Below are 22,723 nucleotides of genomic sequence, written 5' to 3' on the forward strand. Positions count from 1 at the left end.
GGCAGCATGTGTGCCGTGGGGCACATGACTCGATCTCTGCATAATACGTAAAGTGTAACAATTCATCTGTGCATGTATTGAGGTGACTAACTTTTTGCCTCGTGAGTTTATATACAGTCCTAGAAAATGAGACATATGGAACCTAAGTGATGGTGGTGGTGATTAGTAGGATGATGATATTAGTTTTAGGGCCCTCAATGGAATGGTTATCACTGTCCTTGCAGAATACAAACTAAAGTGAGCTTAGTTAGAACAAAGTCTTTCTCATAAGCATTCATCTTTGGCAACAGTGCATGGACACACACATATAAGACATTTTAAGTGTGTATGGCAATGACAACACAGGGGTGGTTGCTCATCAATATATTAAAATTGATAGCAAAAATAATGCATGGGAGCAAGCACACCTACATTTACTTTCACACTCTTTCCTCAAGCTTAAATAAAAAATAAATGTCGTGTGACTAGGGCCTCCCATCGGAGTAGACCGTTTGCCAGGTGCAAGTCTTTCAATTTGATGCCACTTCGGCGACTTGCTTAAATAAAGCTATAAGATAGTCATGACAAAATACTAAATAAAACAAGGATTAGTTCAAAAAATTGCTTTAAGTTATTCTCCAGTACGTGTGTTCAGCTGACCACCAATGAAAATACAGAAAGAGCTGTAAGAATGGGAAGAAGTAAATACTGATTAACAGTTCTATACACGAATGTTAAAAGTGCTTAAACAAAACCTGAGTGTCTGTTTAAAAATTTATATTAAAAAAAGAAATGGACAAGCAATCAAATATGTATAACTATTATTCTGATAACTGTGGCTGGCTTGATCACTGACTAAGAAGGGATGAAACAGTTAGTCTGAGATCCACTAAAATAACCAACCCAACAACATGACGATGAGTGCAGACAACATACAAAATCTTAACCTTACTGAAACTCATCTCATTGATATTTAGAACACTGGATGAATTGTTATCAAGAAAAATTGCTGGCCTCTTGTCAAAATATGAAACACTATCATGTAAAATACGGTGCTATGACAATGGTACATCACAACACTGCACATTGGTGGATCCTCCTGCCGGAGGAGGTATGCCTGTGTCAGAGGATGGTGCATTTTTCTCAGTCATATTACAGGTATTTCTCTCCATCTGTCATATTCACCATTACAGAACTGTAGGCATAACCACCCTTCATTTATTACTTTGTACCTCCAGCCACACAGTTTCTCATAGATACATAATTCTCTTTCCCCAACAATAACACAACAGCACATAGAAGAGACCACAGAGCAGTACATTATTTTCATTGTACACATCTCTTGCTAACATGTCAGCTTGCCCATTGTCTGGATTGCCACATGGTCTGGTACCCAGCACAAAATAATTGCTTCACTTGATGTTTTAGTATGTGATGAACTATTATGTTTTGATTGAGGAAGATTAAAGGCTGTAGACTGTGGGACTGACAGTATCTTATATGCGAGTCGCACCAGGAGGTACTTTCGACAGATGGCTAGGGGGCAGTTCCCTTGCCTCAGAAAAGAAAATTGGTATAGGGCTTACCCTGAGGACCCTTGTCACCAATCTAATGCCCTCATGAAAAATGGAGTCGAAGTCCTATAAACAGAATTGTTGTACAGAGCCACATACAATATGGCCTTGGTCCAGCTGCAAGCTGTAAAATAGCAACAGGGAGGGGATGTATGTATGTGTCTGCAACTAGGACACTTTATGATGTTTAGAGCCTTTAGAGCTGAGGTGCTTCAGGTGCGCCAAAAATGGGGAAAACTTCATAATTTTCCTGGTCATCCTTGTGTAAAGCCATGTTAATCATATCTGTACCACTCCAATCAAGTATATGTAGTTCCAAAGCAAATACTTGACTTATGCATATCAAGATAATCTGTCACCTGGTTAAAAATACAGGCCCCTTTTTAGTTTGGAAATGGTTCAAGTGCCCTTCTGAAATAACAGTACATGAACAGAATTCCAACAGATTGTTTTGGCTTTTTCATATATGTTAATATAAAATTCTGGCCATTACTTAATGAGGTACTAAATTCAAATGAGGATGAATATGAAACAAAATCATTGATACAATTTGCTACAAATTCTATGCTCTGGATGTTGATAAAACTAAGCTTCAGACTACTACATCACTGAACATCTTAGAACAGATTTATAAAAATATTTGGAACAACATCCTACTCAAAATTCCTTAGTAAGCTGAAAGAAACTTTTTACAGTGAAGAGAAAATGTTTTGTTTTATTGGTACTTAGGCTGACAACAAATTATGTTCATATTTGTAACCATTTTGACTGTTGTTCACCTTACTGTTTATTAAAACTAATAAATATGTTCCTCAGGAACCACTACAATGGCTTTCCCTGGATGTTATTGTTTTGAAGTGTGTGTGTTATTCAGTCACTGGTCTGCTAGTGTGTGTGTGTGTGTGTGTGTGTGTGTGTGTGTGTTCTGGGCACTCAAATGAATGGTGATGTTACCAATGCCCTTACAAATACTATGAGGAATAAATGTGGTTAAAAACATCACAAAACAAGGAAGATTAAGTCTTACACACATAAATGTTCTAAACATGGCAAGTAAAACACAAGTAATATAAGAGGAAACCTAAAAGAACTACACAAGGAAATGCGGCTGGCTGATCACTAACATGAATGTGCCAGTCACTCTGACAACACATTAAAACTGCCTTCCTAAAATTTTTGGGAACAAATTGGAAATTTCATGAAACCTGGAAAGTGATACCACATTCATTTGAGTGTTAGTTAAAAGAGAGGGCACATCTTTTGAGAAATATGGTCCCACCCTCTTCACTGAATATAAAACACTGTATACTAAAGCGTAGGGCACTCTGATCTGTATGTCACAAGCATTACACATTCAAGTTTCCTTTTGCCGGAGCAAGAAGCCCTGTGTCAAAGGGCTGTGTCCTATGTGAAGATGAGACGACTGAGAATGACATCAACCCATCGGCATGGCTGGAATAAGGTACACCATGGCTGAGTTGTTGATGACTTTAGCAGACACAGCTTACTATCTGCTACTTATAGCCACTCTTCTTATCATCAACACATGACACTGCACCACAACAATGAGGTGATAGCATGTACGGGGATGACTCACTGAACTATCGGAGTATCACGACTTGAGTCCTTGGCTGCGTCAGCACAATTTTGATCCCTTAATACCTATGAAATGCTTAACTCCATTTTCAATGTTCCTTTACCAAGGAAAACCCAGGACAACTGCCCCAATTTAATCCTTGTACCACTGAAATGATGAATGAAATAAGTATTAGTGTCAGTGGTATTGAGAAACAACAGCAATGGTTAAAACTGAAAAGGACTCCAGGGCCTGTTGGACCCCTGTCAGATTCTATACTAAAATCTATTGTAGATCTCGTTCACAAAAAACTGTGCCCGGTTCTTGAAAAAAGGCACAGGTCACACTACACGAAGGGTAGTAGAAGTGAGCCACAAAACTTCCATCCAACATCCTTGACACTGATTTGTTGTAGAATCTTATATCATATTCTGATCTCAGGCATAATGAGGTAACTTGAACAGAATGACTTTCTCAATGCCAACCAGCTTGGATTCTGAAAACATCAATCATGTGAAACCCAACTGGCACTTTTCTCACATGACATACTGAAAGCTTTTGATCAAGGCAACCAAGCAGATGCAGTATTTCATGATTTCCGAAAAGCATTTGACTCATCATCACACCTACACTAATTGCCGAAAGTACGATCATATGGGGTATCAAGCGAAATTTGTGACTGGACTGCAGATTTTTTGGTAGAAAGGACACAGCATGTTATCTTGGATGGAGAGTCATCATCAGATGTAGAAGTAACTTGGGTGTGCCCCAGGGAAATGTGTTGGGACCTTTGCTGTTCATGTCGTATATTAATGACATTGCGGACAATATTAATAGTAAAATCAGGCATTTTTTACCTCATTATAGATAACTGCGGCATCTATAATGAAGTACTACCTGTAAAAAGCTGCATAAATGTTGTCGGATCTTGATGAGACTTCAATGTGCTGCAGAGATTGGCAAGTTGCTCTAAATGTTCAGAAATGTAAAATTGTTCACTTCACAAAATGATAAAATGTAGTATCCTATGACTATAATATCAACGAGTCACAGCTGGAATCAGCCTACTCATACAAATACCTGGGTATAACAATTTGTAGGGATCTGAAATGGAATGATCACATAGGTTCAGTCATGGGTAAAGCAGGTGGTAGATTTCGGTTTATTGGTAGAATACTGGGGAAGTACAGTCAATCGTGTGACTGGTTCTAGAATATTGTTGAAGTGTGTGGGACCAGAACCAAATAGGACTAACAGGAGATATTAAACCAGGGTGTATACGTGGACAAGGAAAAAAAATTCCCGGATTTTTCCCGGATTCCCCAGTTAAAAACACACTTTCTCCCGGGTGACAGTATATTTTCCCTTATCAATCCTTTGAATGGTTATGGCTTTATACATGGGCATACTATTTCCCGGCACTTTAGAAAACGAAACTCAGGGAAAAAGACACGTTTTGAAAGAAATCTTTGATGTGCAGCAACATGTACGCTGCGTATTTTCGTATTACGAAAGTATACATTGGAATTCCACCAAACATCGCATGTTACTTTCTGAATCATTGAAATCGAGATTTCGATGCGCTTTTGTAAGCCGTTCGTAGCTCATGTCACATGATCTCGCCAGCCGATGACAGCGGATATTCAGAGTATAAGACACGTGATGTAGTCAGCCAACAGCAACATCACTGTTAAGGAGCATGAACACACAAACAGGGAAAGTTAATAGTTTAAATTAATATACATAGTGTTGCTACAAGAAAAGCAGAGCTTTCACATACAATATTGGTCTCAAGCTGCAAGAGAAGCTAAGCTTTCGCATATACTGTTGATCTTTTTTACGCTGTGTTACAGTTTAAGATATATCACACAAATGTGCCAGTAAAATTTTTAATAATGACATAAACGTCTGATCTTCAGAGTTCGAAATTCTTCTAAATGGCTCATCATCAAAGAGTAGATTTTTAACTGAGAGTCAAACGCTCTGTGATTTAATAAATTCATGGTACATTCTTGCACATAGTTCAACTTACGTAAAAGGATACTTACTTTGAAAGTAACGCTTTTCAAACCACTATTCGAAATATTTTCCCGCGACCTGTTAGAAATACGTTCGTTTCAGCAGTTGCCAGAGAGCGACACCGCGCCTGGGTAGCTATCATGACGTAGGAAGCCTGTATATACTTACGTGTAAAACATTGAAAGATCATACATAATGTCATAAAAGAAACAAGACATCAGAGGATACTCCAAGAGCATTGGAATTTCGTGAACCATATTAAAATGTGCAGTAGACCTCGACCTGATATTAAGCATTTCAGTGTGGTTTTCGGGATGTAAATTTTCTTGGAGCACCAGTACTGTATTATATCATGTTTGGTTCTTTATTATGCCATAATGCCATACATTCTAGAAAATGAAAACGTGCACTTGAAATGCAGCGAACAGTTGAAACTAGCCAATACTGTGAAATTAAACATTTCGTTTGAAATACATTGACTGCCTCAGCGGAAAAGGTTAACAAAAAGTCAAATTTCTTTAACAAACAGACAAAAACAACTTCATTGTTCCGCAAGCCGATTAGACTGTCAGAAAGGTGGAAATAAAATAAAATCTGAAAGCAATGACATATTTTAGCCTTCCGTAATTATGTGAATGTGTTTTAATTCACTTGATAGCCCACGGCCACATATATCCGTTTTTTTTTTCATTTGACGTGAGAGTAAATGAAGGGGAAACAGCAAAATCACTAAATGTAAACACGGGTCACGTGGAGTCTACCCACTATAACTCAGACTGCTCTGCGCATCAGCCCTGGATCTACGACATTTGCGAACCGGGTCAATACTAAGAAAAAAATCGAATTTTCAAAATATGTTCATCTTGTAGCGCACATCTTTCGGAAAAGTCTGTAACATAAAACATATGTATTTGAGGAAATGTACGACATATTATTTGGTCTTAAATATGCCAAAGTGCAGTGCCACGCCTCTTCATAAAGCATTTTTCTACCGCACGTCCAAACTATATTTAGGAGAGTGGAAACTGAAATGTCCTGTGGTGCCTCTCCTGCTCCCAGTCGGCCGGTTTGACAGCCTGCCCGTCTCTCTCTCTCTCTCTCTCTCTCTCTCTCTCTCTCTCTTTTTTTTTTAAAAAAAAAAAGAACACTCGCAATTAATAATGGATGGGATTATTTGTAATCGACAGAATAAGAAACCTTCAGAAAATCTGAACTCTTTACTGCCTATTAGTTAATAACTTGCTCTTGTGTGACATAAAATTAAATGTAGGATATATATAACCAATACTGACAAGAGATAAGCAAGAAGTTACACATTTCTTCAAACCTTAGCTCCTAGCGTTTTTCTCTCTAATCTTGTTGCAGCTTTATTCCTTTCTGCGAAAGAATCTATTACCTCGAAAAGTTCGTCAAACGTTTTGCTACATGAAAAATCGAAATGTCACTATCTAATACTGAAAAAGCTGTTAACAGAAATAATACCCATGACTTGTGTGGTTTCTCAATCTGATTACATCTATTCTGTCACTGTCTGCTAGTTAAAACAAAATAGGCCTTTCTAATATGGCAGCAGTTTTATAACACAACAAATAAACGAGACTGTTTTGGCACAAATGGCCATTTTTATAACACGACAGAATACAATCCACCAAGTACCAATATCAAATGCATATTAGGCCTACTGCAAGCAAAAAGCTGTATGTTAGGAAATAGTTTCACATTTCCATTCATACGCGTCAGCTTCTCAAGCATGAGATTGAAAAGTAGTAGTACGAAATTTTTATATAAATTTGAAATCGTCTTATTGTTCCATAATTTGTGTGATGTCCCCATTTCTTCTCCTTCCTCATTCTAACAATCAATCTTGTCATCACCAATTCTGTAGCTATTCCTGCCATGGTCAAAATTTGTTCGCCGATTAACTTCACTAACCCTGCCAGAATCACAGGTTTAGTTACACCGCGATTATTTTCCGGTTAGGCGTTATTACGCATTCGAACAACACATTTTCCACATTACTTCCAGAATAGAACTTAAGCGGCTGCTGGCCGTGGACTGTACTACTGGTCCTTACTAGTGTAGCGGTCCAACCAAAAATTTTCTGTCAAAATTTCATTTTCTTGGATACACCGAGAAGATAATACGTAATCTTACTCACCTGTTACTCCTGTCAGTCGTTTATTTACATTCTGGTAGTCTGAATCTATGGATTTCGCTAGTAATCAAAACAACACTGATCATTCACAAACTCAATCAACCACATAATTAGACAGCGATTGGCATTCATCCATTCGGCTTTACTCCATCATCTCGTATAGCCCCATCCCCTTATGTCTGCAGAAAGTTTATTTTTATATATGATGAGGATTCTCCTGACAGAGGCATCATGTACAGTATTCAAAAGTCAACTTATGATTCATTCAGAAATCAACTTAAAATGTGTTCAAAAATGTTCAAAAACCAACAGGGAAGCGTTTCAAAATTATATGAATAATCGATAGACAAACATGCGCTGGATGCTAGGCGCTTTGTGAAAGAAGTTTTTTTCCTCAAGAATATGAATTTGGCACCCCCTTTTCCCTGTAGCATCTAGCTGCTTGCTGCGACTGCTTGCACAGCCAACAGCCACATTCCTGTAGCCAGAAGCGGGAGAATCTACTACTCAAACGTGAATCAACTGTGCATGCACGTAGCTGCTAAAACAAATCGAACGTAAACAGTTGCGACTTCATGCTCACTCGAGGCAATTTGTTGTTATGAAGTCTTCCTAAAGCCTTTGACACATTTTCAATTGGCAGACACTTGCATGAGCATTGTGTGTCGTCGTTGTATAAGGCGCATTTCCTTTGCAATTTAAGTTATTTTCGTTTTTTTCTCTCGTTTATGTTTTATTGCTGAAGTATTATTCTGAAGTAACAGGATACAATAATATCCTTTGTTAGAGTATAGGTTCTTACCAGTCAAAATTACAAAAATTTAACTGAAAACTAAAACAATGAAAAATTCCCGGATTTCTAAAAATATCCCGGGTTTTTCCCGGATTTCCCGGTTGTCCCGGGTCGTATACACCCTGTAAACGTATACAGAGAAGGACAGCATAAATAGTAACAAGTTTGTTTAATCTGTGGGAGAGTGTCACAGAGGTACTGAAGGAGCTGAACTGGAAGATTCTTGGAGATAGATATGAACTATCACAAGAAAGTCCATTAACAAAGTTTCAAGATCCAGTTTTAAATGATTACTTCAGGAATTTATTACAGCTCCCTACATATCACTCACATAGGGATCATGAGGACGAGAGTAGAACAATTACTGCATGCACAGAGGCATTCAAACAATCATTCTTCCCACACTCCATACATGAATGGAATAGGAAGAAACCCTAATAACTGGTACAATGGGATGTACCCTCTGCCATGCCCCTCACAGTGGTTTGCACAGAGTAGATGTAGATATGCCCTGGCACTCACCATGAAGACATTATTTTCTCCAGCCTTTGCAAATGGAGAATGTCATTCTGGATATCCTGGACTACTTTACCTGCTGAGTACAATTGCTGTAGAGAGTGAAGTGCACTCGGAGTTGGAACAGCTGAGGAATTTAGCAGTCACACACAACTTGTTTCATCTGCTCCAGTTTCTGCAAGACCACAATAAATCTGCATCCAAGTTAGTGAAGTCTTGAAGCAATCATATCTCAAGGAAACAATCAGAGAAAACAACAGAGCAATAAATGGAGTCCCCCTTTTAGATCCATCCTTGATTGCAGCATCAACCTTAGACCTATTAGACCTTCTGGTGACAAACAGACCCGAACTATTTGAAACAGTTAACGCAGAACAGGGAATCAGCGATCACAAAGCAGTTACGGCATCGATGATTTCAGCCATAAATAGAAATGTTAAAAAAGGTAGGAAGATTTTTCTGTTTAGCAAAAGTGACAAAAAGCAGATTACAGAGTACCTGACGGCTCAACACAAAAGTTTTGTCTCAAGTACAGATAGTGTTGAGGATCAGTGGACCAAGTTCAAAACCATCGTACAATATGCATTAGATGAGTATGTGCCAAGCAAGATCATAAGAGATGGAAAAGAACCACCGTGGTACAACAACCGAGTTAGAAAACTGCTGCGGAAGCAAAGGGAACTTCACAGCAAACATAAACATAGCCAAAGCCTTGCAGACAAACAAAAATTACGCGAAGCGAAATGTAGTGTTAGGAGGGCTATGCGAGAGGCGTTCAATGAATTCGAAAGTAAAGTTCTGTGTACTGACTTGGCAGAAAATCTTAAGAAATATTGGTCTTATGTCAAAGCAGTAGGTGGATCAAAACAAAATGTCCAGACACACTGTGACGAAAATGGTACTGAAATAGAGGATGACAGACTAAAGGCCGAAATACTAAATGTCTTTTTCCAAAGCTGTTTCACAGAGGAAGACTGCACTGTAGTTCCTTCTCTAGACTGTCGTACAGATGACAAAATGGTAGATATCGAAATAGACGACAGAGGGATAGAGAAACAATTAAAATTGCTCAAAAGAGGAAAGGCCGCTGGACCTGATGGAATACCAGTTCGATTTTACACAGAGTCCCGAAGGAACTTGCCCCCCTTCTTGCAGCGGTGTACCGTAGGTCTCTAGAAGAGCGTAGCGTTCCAAAGGATTGGAAAAGGGCACACGTCATCCCTGTTTTCAAGAAGGGACGTTCAACAGATGTGCAGAACTATAGACCTATATCTCCAACATCGATCAGTTGTAGAATTTTGGAACACACATTATGTTCGAGTATAATGACTTTTCTGGAGACTAAAAATCTACTCTGTAGGAAGCAGCATGGGTTTCGAAAAAGACGGTCGTGTGAAACCCAGCTCGCGTTATTCGCCCACGAGACTCAGAGGGCCATAGACACGGGTTCACAGGTAGATGCTGTGTTTCTCGACTTCAGCAAGGCGTTCGATACAGTTCCCCACAGTCGTTTAATGAACAAAGTAAGAGCATATGGACTATCAGATCAATTGTGTGATTGGATTGAAGAGTTCCTAGATAACAGAATACAGCATGTCATTCTCAATGGAGAGAAGTCTTCCGAAGTAAGTGTGATTTCAAGTGTGCCGCAGGGGAGTGTCATAGGGCCGTTGCTATTCACAATATACATAAATGACCTTGTGGATGACATCGGAAGTTCACTGAGGCTTTTTGCAGATGATGCTGTGGTGTATCGAGAGGTTGTAACAATGGAAAATTGTACTGAAATGCAGGAGGATCTACAGCGAATTGACGCATGGTGCAGCGAATGGCAATTGAATCTCAATGTAGACAAGTGTAATGTGCTGCGAATACATAGAAAGATAGATCCCTCATCATTTAGCTACAAAATAGCAGGTCAGCAACTGGAAGCAGTTAATTCCATAAATTATCTGAGAGTACGCATTAGGAGTGGTTTAAAATGGAATGATCATATAAAGTTGATCGCTTGAATACTGCTCAGCAGTGTGGGATCCGTACCAGATAGGGTAGATAGACGAGATAGAGAAGATCCAATGGAGAGCAGCGCGCTTCGTTACAGGATCATTTAGTAATCGCGAAAGTGTTACGGAGATGATAGATAAACTCCAGTGGAAGACTCTGCAGGAGAGACGCTCAGTAGCTCGGTACGGGCTTTTGTTAAAGTTTCGAGAACATACCTTCACCAAAGAGTCAAGCAGTGTATTGCTCCCTCCTACGTATATCTCGCGAAGAGACCATGAGGATAAAATCAGAGAGATTAGAGCCCACACAGAAGCATACCAACAATCCTTCTTTCCACGAACAATACGAGACTGGAATAGAAGGGAGAACCGATAGAGGTACTCAAGGTACCCTCCGCCACACACCATCAGGTGGCTTGCGGAGTATGGATGTAGATGTAGATTTAGATAAAAATCACCTCCCTTCATGAATTGGGCAATTGTCCTGTTAACACTCGTGGCCAGCCTGATCTCCTTTTGGTGTGTAATGTCAATGTTCTTCAGGTAAGAAGATCTTGAAGATCCATACTGCACACCCATAGTCTAGCCACAAGCCTAAAACAGCCCTTGAACACTGGCGCAGTTGTGCCCTGTCCATTTTTGTAGGTCTGTGACAGAGGCACTTCAAGATATTTAGTGACTTCTGGGTCCTTGGCTTTGTGTCCTTTAGCACTAGAAGGACCGAGGGGCCAAATTGGCCCCTTTTCGATCTTTTCACTTGTTTTCTGAGCAAATCGTAAGTTCAACTGACTTGATATTTTGTGACTTTTCATCTGTCATATGAAATATTAACCACCGCATTTTGGAGTGTCCTATTTTTATTAGGTTGTGAAATATGAAGCTTACCACCTAGAAGGACGGCGGGGCCCTCCAGCATTTATTTGTATTTAGAGGCTACTTCTTTGCAATACTGCATATGAAATCACATGAACTGTTGCCCCTTTGTTGTTCAAATGTGCGACAACAATGTCATTCAATCCAGTGCTGACTGTTGGTTAGCTGATGCAAGGATTTCAGTTATTGTCTGTTGTGACGGTATCTGAGAGTCGTCCCTGCAGTCATGACCTACGAATACAAGAAGTGGCTAACAGACGCTGAAATACTAGCAGAACTGAGAAAAATAGAAGATAAAAGTTCAGGTGAAGAATTTGAGTTTTCTGACAGCGATCAGGACAATGAAGGAAGTCTAGTAGTTTCAGTGTGTGCAGATGAAGAATGTGATTCGTGCAACGAATGTGATGATGTAAACACAGCCAAGGACAGTTTTCTGCTAAATTTATCCAGCATGCCATCTGATGTTCCAAATTCTAGCTCCATAAGATCAACACCCCGGACAACATTTGCTTCCCCCGGAAGTCAGTCAAAAACTGATACTGGGCAACCTACTAAACAAAAAGAAACAGCAAAAGAAGGGACTGTGTAGAAAATTGTACTAGTGAGTTCTAATGCAGGTCAGTAATATTTCTGTTCTTTGTATAGAGTTTTAGTTTTTAAAATTACAAGAACAGATATACTCATACAATATCAGTACATTACATGTTCTAAAAGTACTGTTCTTTTTTCATATGTTTTCAGGTCGTCTACAAAAGTCATAACATTTTGCGGGAGAGCTCAGGACCAACATCATATGCTAAAAGGAAAATTCAAAGTGGGAAACTTCTTACTGCTTGGTGGTTAATTTTCAGTGCTTCCATGATGCGCCACATCCAGCACTGTACTGAGGCAGAGGCTTGTCGTCGAACACAAGACGATTCCTGGACAGTAGACACTGAAGAACTCGATGCTTTTGTCACCATAATGTATGCAAGAGGAGTGTATGCGGCAAAGAATTTTCCTCTCAAAAGCCTATGGTCAATAGAATGGGGTCCTCCGTTTTTCAGACAAACTATGGGACGAAACAGAGTTATCGAAATAATGAGGTATATGAGGTTTGACACCAAGTCCACTAGATCTGAATGCCTCCAGGCTGACAAATTTGCTCATCTCAGATACTTGGAATGCTTTCATACAAAACAGTGCATCATGCTGTAAACCAGAACCGTATCTTACAGTTGATGAACAACTTTTGCCATCTAAAACAAGATGCCTATTCACACAATATATTGCAAGCAAGCCAGATAAGTTTGGCATAAAATTCTAGTTACTTATAGGTGTTTCTAGTAAATACATAGTGAATGGATTCCCATACACTGGTGCTGATCCCCTTCAACCAGCTGACCAAGGCATAAGTGAAAATTTTGTTCTTAGGCTTATGGGATCATACTTAGGCAAAAGTTTGAATGTCACTACTGACAGTAACTTTACTTCGTTAAGCCTTGCGAACCATCTGAGGGCAGCATCCACAACTTTAGTAGGTACTTTGAACCATAATCGAAGGGAGGTGCCTCCTGTTGCAAAGACCAGAAAACAACCACTCCACTCGACTACTGTGTATAAAATGATGATGGAACAACACTAACAGTTTATCAAGGAAAAACAAATAGGAATGTTTTGTTACTGAGTTCACTTCACTCTCATGTATCCCTGTCCGATAGTCAGTAGAAGAATCCTGAAACAGTGCAATTCTACCATGAAACAAAATTTGGGGTCGACGTTGTTGATCAAATGATAAGGATGTACTCAACAAAAGCTGGTACAAGACGTTGGTCAACGCACGTATTTTACAACATTCTTGATTTGGCTGCCATAAATTCCTGGGTGTTGTATAAGGACGTATATTTTTGATTTGTGTGAAGAGCTTCGAGAGCGGTATGTATCATCAAGAAATAAGGAGCCAGACCAGAATCATGCAGACACTAAAGGTGGACCACAGAGGGCAACTAAGAGAGAGAAGTGTAAAATTCATACCTCATGTAAAGGAAACCATACTGCTACTGTTTGTTCGGGTTGTGAGAAAGCAGTATGTGGCAAATGTGAGAAGAGAAGTAATAAAAATCAACAAAAGCTATATATGAGTGTTACATTCCATTGCCTATCACAATCTGATCAAATAAACACGTGGCCAATTTGGCCCTGTCAGTCCTTGTAGGTAGTAGCCTGCTTGCGGTCCTCCTAATGTTAGGTGTGGTAACCACAACAATTTCAAATAAAAAATGAGGCCCATAACCCTTGCTGAGTCTTTAAAATGTGGAATGGTGTCCTTCATATGCAAGCTGGATAAAAATGAAAACCTGTCTTTGCAGTCTACTCTTCCAACCTCTTGACAGTAAATCATAAATGGCAAGAAGTGCAAAATCATCCACAAAAAGGAGCATTGCACAGTTACACTGTTAATGTCTACAGCAAAGAGGATAAGACTTAAAACACTTCCCTGGGAAACACTATTCTCCTGCTTGAACCTATTTCATGTAGTGCCATTAATTCAGCACCGAAAGAAAGCATTCTGATAAGAAGGACTGAATGAATATGGGGAGTTGGCCACAAAAGCCCCATTGGCAGAGCTGTCCAAGAATATTGTGCCTCCAAGTAATGTCTAACACCTTACTGGTGTTGAAAAACATCCCTGTACAGTACTGTTTACATAGAGAAGCTCGTTTCTAGCGTGGTCAGGTTATCGACAGTGGACTGATACTTCCTGAATCCACTCTGTAAGCAGCTGAGAAGCTGCCTGGTCTCTAAGATCCATGCCAGATGACTGTCGAGCATTCACTCCATGGTATTTTCTACACTGTCCCTTAAGATGACACTCTGGTAACTACTGGGACAGATTTAGTCCTTTGCTGCTTTGAGGAGAAGCATCAAAATTATCTCCCTCCATGAATTGGGAAATTTTCCTGTCTTCCAGGTGAAACTGGAACATTCTAAAAGCATTTCCTTTGATGCTGCTTACAAGTTTCGCAGCATATTGGTATCAGATTTCGTAATGACCGTGTGCTGCACCAAGAGCTTCCGACAGCAGCAAATCCAGCTCCCACAAGGAGAAAGGGTAGTTATATGACTCAGGATTGTTGGATCTGAAGCTTAGTTCATCCCTCTCTGTAATGGCAGAACGCTGGGTCCTGGCTGGCCATAGGAGGAATCATCACAAAATGCACTGCCATCATCTGAGCGATGTGTCTGTTGATTGGAGACATCCCTGCTTCAGCACCACTGCTCTATGTCAATGACTCCATTTACCAGAAATTATCCTGATGGTCCATAATTTTGTAAAACTAGTGGAATGATTGATAGAGGCTTGGAATGTGTGCCATGATCTCTTCTTGCTCTCTTTGATTATGAGTCAAATGTTGGCTCTCACTATTTGAAAGGCTGTGAAGTTTTCTGATGTTGGGCAGCATTTAAACCACCACAGAGCACATGCCTGGCCCGAATTGCTCAGTGGCAACCATAATTCCCCCCAGGTACAGGCTGCCTTCTAAGATGATCTGAGGTCTCATGGACAGATGAGTCTGACACATGGCAGACCACACTTGTGATGTAGTCCACCCATGATAAGATGCTACAAGGGTGTTTGAACACAGCCAGCTATTGGAACAATGTCCAGTTAAGCTTTGCTGATCATCCATCTTGGCAGTCAGTGGAGTGCAGTGCAGTCAATAGTGAGTGTGCACAACAAGTAGTTAATTTTTGTGCAGTGAAGTATTGCACAATGTTGAATAGAAGTGTCAGCTCAGTGCATTTATAGTAGGAACTGATATCAATCATGTAATGACTCCGATGCAAGATTTTTCGAGGCAAAGTAATGTTGAAATTGCTTTGACTACAACTCTAGACAGATTTCGATTCAACAAATACAATATGGCTAACAGTGATAACATATTTAAATATGAGATGTGAAGCTCCTGTAAAATATTAACCGCTAACTGCCTACATACTGTATCTGCGCTTTAGTGAAAAGGCAAGAACATTTTTACGCTACTATTAGAGCTGTAGGAGGGGGGTCAGTTACGTTAGGGAAAGTTTTTATTATTTAGTTTTGGACAATACAAGTGTGTGATATATAATAACAGGTGGTAGTATTACTTGAAAGTTTATAATTTCCTTTCTCCCAGGTTATCTTCCAAAGTAATTTTGTTAATTGAAAAATATTATTTGGAGTAAAAATGTTCATGAAGTAATGCTAATGTTGTTTAGTAGTGGTATAAATGAAATGCTTTCAGCAGAAAGAAAAAGTGGTTAATTTCTAAATGCAAATTGCTATTATTTGGGTTCTGAGCAGTAACTGCTGCAGTTGATTGTTTATTTGACAAGTAAGATCTTACAAGATTAATGTAAAATAACACAAGGTTAATGGGTGACACCATTTCTCTTTGAAAAAGTTCAGTGATGTCAGGGCAAACATAGAGAAACAAATTTGTGTGTGTGTGCTTCATTTTTTCACTAAATTCAAGGCAAATTCTGTTGTTGATTTGGAGAGCAAATACAAAAACAATTTTCAGTTTTGTCCATTTAGAACTGGTGAACATTTTCTTTAGCTTATAATCCTTTTTCTCAGATGGAAAAGGCACAAGGTAATGTTGCATTGATTTTTGACCTAGTTTAGTGGATGTTTCAAAGTCATTTGAGTAATGGCTAAGATAAGGAGTGCAGGATGACCCAACTGAACATTTGTTAAACACTTTGGAATGACATGACTGCCTTAACAACAACAACAACAACAACAAAAGTCCTTAAAAATTTGAATATAAAGCAATCGCTTCAAAGTCTAGCTGTTACAATGCTAAACTACTCATATGCAGAGCTAATCCACATGTAATATTACATTAAGTATACTTAAATGACAAGTGTAAAGATGTGGCATGACACATCGAAATTAAAGCCTTATTCACAGAAATTACAAAAGCATCCATGTTAGAAACTGACAATAAACAATCACTTTTCATGGTTAAAGACGACACAGGAGCCAGTTGTATTGGCCTAGTTGTGGTTTACTTACACTGCAGTACACACATTTGTGGACATGCCTGCAAAGCCTAATTTTATATGTAAGAAGCTGTAATACCTCAATAGTACAACAGTTCACAATAAGATTTGGGTCATTCCATGAAAAGTTTGTTTAGTAACAAATCAACACAGCTCACACCATCAAACCTTTGCTGTATACAGTGTCATATTCAGGTCTATCAGTTTTTTATTTTCACATTAATAGTTAAAATATCAAATGTATAAATTATATGTCTGAAACCATGGAATGACCCATTTATAATATCTTACACTCGGAACATAGTTTTAATTAGCATATTTTACTATCTACCCTACATCTAATTGCCTGCCAGGTACCTGATAAAGTACCTGTAATGAAAGCTTACCTAAGCTGGACTTCTGATTTTGCTGAGCCTTTATTAGTTAGCTCCTGCGATAGTTGCTCCAGTAGATTTGCACTTGGAACATCAGGCCATGTTGTGTTAGAAACATCTTGAACTGAGCTCTCTCTGTCATCACCCCAATAGGAACCTTCTTCGCTTCGTATGCTTGCCTCTTCTGCAACAATGGAACACCAAATTAACAGGTTTCTCTAGGTAACACACAGTGAAGCTATTTCTCTCACAAGAAACATCTTTATCCAGTGGTCTGGTTAATCCTTGAGCAGACACTTTTTTTTTTTTTAAACATGAACGGGTGCTTGACGTACTTCATACACATGTAAGGAATACCTGTCTTTACCTAAGGAATACTTGCCTTTATGTTACCAAGGTAAACATATTTGAGCAAAATCACAGTTTAATTAAAGAGTGATAACATAAACTGAAATTATATGAGTTAAAAACTAAACTCCGTCTGAACAGGCCATTAAGACCCAATAGCGCTGACTGGCCGCCGTGTTATCCTCAGCCCACAGGCATCACTGGATGCGGATATGGAGGGGCATGTGGTCAGCACACCACTCTCCCAGCGTATGTCAGTTTATGAGACTGATTATATGAGTTATATCACTGTTTGGTTAAACAATAATAAAATAAATGTTCATTATCTCACTCTGACGCTGAGTGCAGTTGCATCAGAGCACAGATGACCACTTATTCAACTGCTAATTATCTCTCACATAATTACTTCATAGTGGGATTGTGCCCCTATCTTGGAATCTGGGTCATTTTGTTGCACAATTCACAAATTCTTTCTCACCTAGCTCGTCATTTGTTTTATATTACTGCAGCACGCTTGGATGTATGACAGCACATTTTATCACCGAGTTAACTGAAGCAATAATCAAGGAACAGGTACGGGTTGCAATTGCAAAGCAACAATGGAACTGTACAAGATTTTGTGTTTGGCACGCTTTATACATAGGCACGCTGGCTTGAGTGCAAACAGAAAACTGACATGCTAAAAGTAACACATGATAACATTAAGAAAGCACAAGTTACTTTTTCAAATACATACAAATGAAGCTAGATGTATTTGGAAAAATAGAAGTAAATTAATGTTTAAATATAGTAAGGAAGGGCAAATAACAATTCATGGGGCTGGTACAAATACAATACTAACAAGACGTTCATCCCAGTATTATCTGAGATTGGCATCTGGCCCTAACTATATTTATCTGCTTAAATAATCTACAAATCCTACGTTTTACTGCAACACTTTCCATTTGAATTCATTCACAAGGAAAATCATTTCACCATCGTGTCACGTGTAGGCACATCCCTGTGTTTGTTAGAGTGAGACAAATGTTTCAGGTTAAATCTAAAACTCAGACAGAGCATTAAAGGAAATTACATTGACAGAGACTCCCACTTCATCGTGCAAGAGCAGAGGGAAATGGGAAATTAGCTCCTTTCATTAGAATAATAGGAGAGGAAGGAAAAAGTAAATGAGTTATTAGTTATATGAATATAATAAAGAGAAACATTCCACATGGGAAAAATATATCTAAAAACAAAGATGATGTGACTTACCAAACGAAAGCGCTGGCACGTCGATAGACACACAAACATACACACAAAATTCAAGCTTTCGCAACCAACCATTGCTTCGTCGGGAAAGAGGGAAGGAGAGGGAAAGACGAAAGGATGTGGGTTTTAAGGGAGAGGGTAAGGAGACATTCCAGTCCCAGGAGCGGAAAGACTCACCCTAGGGGGGAAAAAGGACAGGCACACACTCGCGCGCACGCACACACACACACACACACACACACACACACACACACACACACACACACACACACAACCAGACACCTGTAAAGGCAAAAGCTTTTGCCCCCACAAACGTCTGCCTGCATCCGTGCACGCGCAGACGGACACGTGTGTGTGTGTGTGCGAGCGCACCCCCCCCCCCCCCCCCCTCCCAAGGCAAGGGAAGTCCCTCCGCTCCCAGAATTGGAACCATTCCTCACCCTCTCCCCCAAAACCCACATCCCCCCCCACCCCCCCCCCCCCAGCCCCCCACGAAGGAACGACCAGCCGCGAAAGCTTGAACTCCGCGTGCATGCCTGTGTCCACCCGCGCGTCCATCGGCCCGCCAGCACCCCCGCCCGGCAAGTGACATCATCCTTGTTTTTATATATATATATATATATATATATATATATATATATCTAAAAAGAAAGACAATGAGACTTACCAAACAAAAGCACTGGCAGGTCAATAGACACACAAACATACACACAAAATTCTAGCTTTCACAACCAACGGTTGCCTCGTCAGGAAAGAGGGAAGGAGAGGGAAAGACAAAACGATTTGGGTTTTAAGGGAGAGGGTAAGGAGTCATTCCAATCTCGGGAGCGGAAAGACTTACCTTAGGGGGAAAAAAGGACAGGTATACACTCGCAAACACACACATATCCATCCGCATATACACAGACACAAGCAGTCATTTGTAAAGGCAAAGAGTTTGGGCAGAGATGTCAGTCGGGGTGGAAGTACAGAGGCAAAGATGATGTTGAAAGACAGGTGAGGTATGAGCGGCGGCAGATTGAAATTAGAAATTAGCCAAGATTGAGGCCTGGCGGATAGCGAGAACAGAGGATATGCTGAAGGGAAAGTTCCCATCTCCGGAGTTCTGACAGGTTGGTGTTAGTGGGAAGTATCCAGATAACCCGGATGGTGTAACACTGCGCCAAGATGTGCTGGCTGTGCACCAAGGCATGTTTAGCCACAGGGTGATCCTCATTACCAACAAACACTATCTGCCTGTGTCCATTCATGCGAATGGACAGTTTGTTGCTGGTCATTCCCACATAGAACGCTTCACAGTGTAGGCAGGTCAGTTGGTAAATCACGTGGGCGCTTTCACATGTGGCTCTGCCTTTGATCGTGTACACCTTCCGGGTTACAGGACTGGAATAGGTGGTGGTGGGAGGGTGCATGGCAAAGGTTTTACACCGGGGGCGGTTACAGGGGTAGGAGCCAGAGGGTAGGGAAGGTGGTTTGGGCATTTCATAGGGATGAACTAAGAGGTTACGAAGGTTAGGTGGACGGCGGAAAGACACTCTTGGTGGAGTGGGGAGGATTTCATGAAGGATGGATCTCATTTCAGGGCAGGATTTGAGGAAGTTGTATCCCTGCTGGAGAGACACATTCAGAATCTGATCCAGTCCCGGAAAGTATCCTGTCACAAGTGGGGCACTTTTGGGGTTCTTCTGTGGAAGGTTCCGGGTTTGAGGAGATGAGGAAGTGGCTCTGGTTATTTGCTTCTGTACCAGGTCGGGAGCGTAGTTACGGGATGCAAAAGCTGTTTTCAGGTTGTTGGTGTAATGGTTCAAGGATTCCGGACTGGAGCAGATTCGTTTGCCACGAAGACCTAGGCTGTAGGGAAGGGACCGTTTGATGTGGAATGGGTGGCAGCTGTCATAATGGAGGTACTGTTGCTTGTTGGTGGGTTTGATGTGGACGGACGTGTGAAGCTGGCCATTGGACAGGTGGAGGTCAACGTCAAGGAAAGTGGCATGGGATTTAGAGTAGGACCAGGTGAATCTGATGGAACCAAAGGAGTTGAGGTTGTAGAGGAAATTCTAGAGTTCTTCTTCACTGTGAGTCCAGATCATGAAAATGTCATCAATAAATCTGTACCAAACTTTGGGTTGGCAGGCCTGGGTAACCAAGAAGGCTTCCTCTAAGCGACCCATGAATAGGTTGGCGTACGAGGGGGCCATCCTGGTACCCATGGCTGTTCCCTTTAATTGTTGGTATGTCTGGCCTTCAAAAGTGAAGAAGTTGTGGGTCAGGATGAAGCTGGCTAAGGTAATGAGGAAAGAGGTTTTAGGTAGGGCAGCAGGTGATCGGCGTGAAAGGAAGTGCTCCATCACAGCGAGGCCCTGGACATGCGGAATATTTGTGTATAAGGAAGTGGCATCAATGGTTACAAGGATGGTTTCCGGGGGTAACAGACTGGGTAGGGATTCCAGGCGTTCAAGAAAGTGGTTGGTGTCTTTGATGAAGGATGGGAGACTGCATGTAATGGGTTGAAGGTGTTGATCTACGTAGGCAGAGATGCGTTCTGTGGGGGCTTGGTAACCAGCTACAATGGGACGGCCGGGATGATTGGGTTTGTGAATTTTGGGAAGAAGGTAGAAGGTAGGGGTGTGGGGTGTTGGTGGGGTCAGGAGGTTGATGGAGTCAGGTGAAAGGTTTTGTAGGGAGCTTAAGGTTCTGAGGATTCCTTGAAGCTCCGCCTGGACATCAGGAATGGGATTACCTTGGCAAACTTTGTAAGTAGTGTTGTCTGAAAGCCGACGCAGTCCCTCAGCCACATACTCCCGACGATCAAGTACCACAGTCGTGGAACCCTTGTCCGCCGGAAGAATGACGATGGATTGGTCAGCCTTAAGATCACAGATAGCCTGGGCTTCAGCAGTGGTGATGTTGGGAGTAGGATTAAGGTTTTTTAAGAAGGATTGAGAGGCAAGGCTGGAAGTCAGAAATTCCTCGAAGGTTAGGAGAGGGTGGTTTTGAGGAAGAGGAGGTGGGTCCCGCTGTGACGGAGGACGGAACTGTTCCAGGCATGGTTCAATTTGGATAGTATCTTGGGGAGTTGGATCATTAGGAGTAGGATTAGGATCATTTTTCTTCGTGGCAAAGTGATATTTCCAGCAGAGAGTACGGGTGTAGGACAGTAAATCTTTGACAAGGGCCGTTTGGTTAAATCTGGGAGTGGGGCTGAAGGTGAGGCCTTTGGATAGGACAGAGGTTTCGGATTGGGAGAGAGGTTTGGAGGAGAGGTTAACTACTGAATTGGGGTGTTGTGGTTCCAGATTGTGTTGATTGGAATTTTGAGGTTTTGGAGGGAGTGGAGCTGGAAGTGGGAGATTGAGTAGATGGGAGAGACTGGGTTTCCTCTAATTGCACACAATTGCGTCAGCTTTCAGACAGCACTACTTACAAAGTTTGCCAAGGTAATCACATTCCTGATGTCCAGGCGGAGCTTCAAGGAATCCTCAGAACCTTAGGCCCACTACAAAACCTTTCACCTGACTCCATCAACCTCCTGACCCCACCAACCACCCACACCCCTACCTTCTACCTTCTTCCTAAAATTCACAAACCCAATCATCCCAGCAACTCAGCACCTCCACTACATGATGAGTAGTAATCTACCATTTTCATAATACTGGAATGAGGTATGAGATGAATTAGAAGACTGTGAAGCTCCCAGTCAATAAGACAAAGCACAACAATTGCAGGAGTCACAAAGAAATGTTTCTGACTGAGTAAATGACTCTATTCAATCCCAGTTACCTGTCTTTGAAGATGTAAGTAATGTTTTGGCACCTTTGGATGCTGCAAGCAGCAAATTTTACTGCTGGAACCTGTTTATTGATGAGAATGCGATAAAAAACACAAAAACTGAAATAGACCACTATGCAGCATCGACTGTTTCTAAAGTGAGGAGGCAAAATAAAATAACCCCCAGACTGCTTTGGGCCAATTGGTCTGCTGTGAAGAAGCATTTTTTTGCGATAATTATTCACATGTACCTAGTGCACAAACCAAACATCATCACAGACTATTGAAGCAGTGTGCAAATCTTAGCTTCATCTTTACCTGCAAAAATCATGAAGAGAGATTTAGATTAATTTTCTTTAGGCTTCATATGAATCACAATGACAATTACATTTGCATGGAGCAACCAAACCATGATCTTTTGCACAAAATCCAATCTTTTCATGATAACTACATACTAAAAAGCAAGAGC

The 22,723-nt window shown here is 40.7% G+C and overlaps 1 protein-coding gene and 1 non-coding gene across 2 annotated transcripts in view; both read right to left on the bottom strand.

Annotated features, from left to right (window-relative positions):
• Window positions 1-22,723, bottom strand: part of LOC126190927 (guanine nucleotide exchange factor subunit Rich) — a 294,040-nt gene that overhangs the window by 15,590 nt on the left and 255,727 nt on the right. The window contains exon 21 of the mRNA XM_049931563.1: window positions 16,903-17,074. Coding sequence (XP_049787520.1) covers window positions 16,903-17,074 — 172 coding nt within the window. The remainder of the gene's footprint in view (window positions 1-16,902; window positions 17,075-22,723) is intronic.
• Window positions 1,777-1,881, bottom strand: LOC126090347 (U6 spliceosomal RNA). Its single transcript, XR_007521186.1, has one exon. It is a non-coding gene; the product is annotated as a U6 spliceosomal RNA (small nuclear RNA).

The sequence above is a fragment of the Schistocerca cancellata genome, chromosome 6, assembly GCF_023864275.1.
Source record: "Schistocerca cancellata isolate TAMUIC-IGC-003103 chromosome 6, iqSchCanc2.1, whole genome shotgun sequence".
NCBI lineage: Eukaryota > Metazoa > Arthropoda > Insecta > Orthoptera > Acrididae > Schistocerca > Schistocerca cancellata.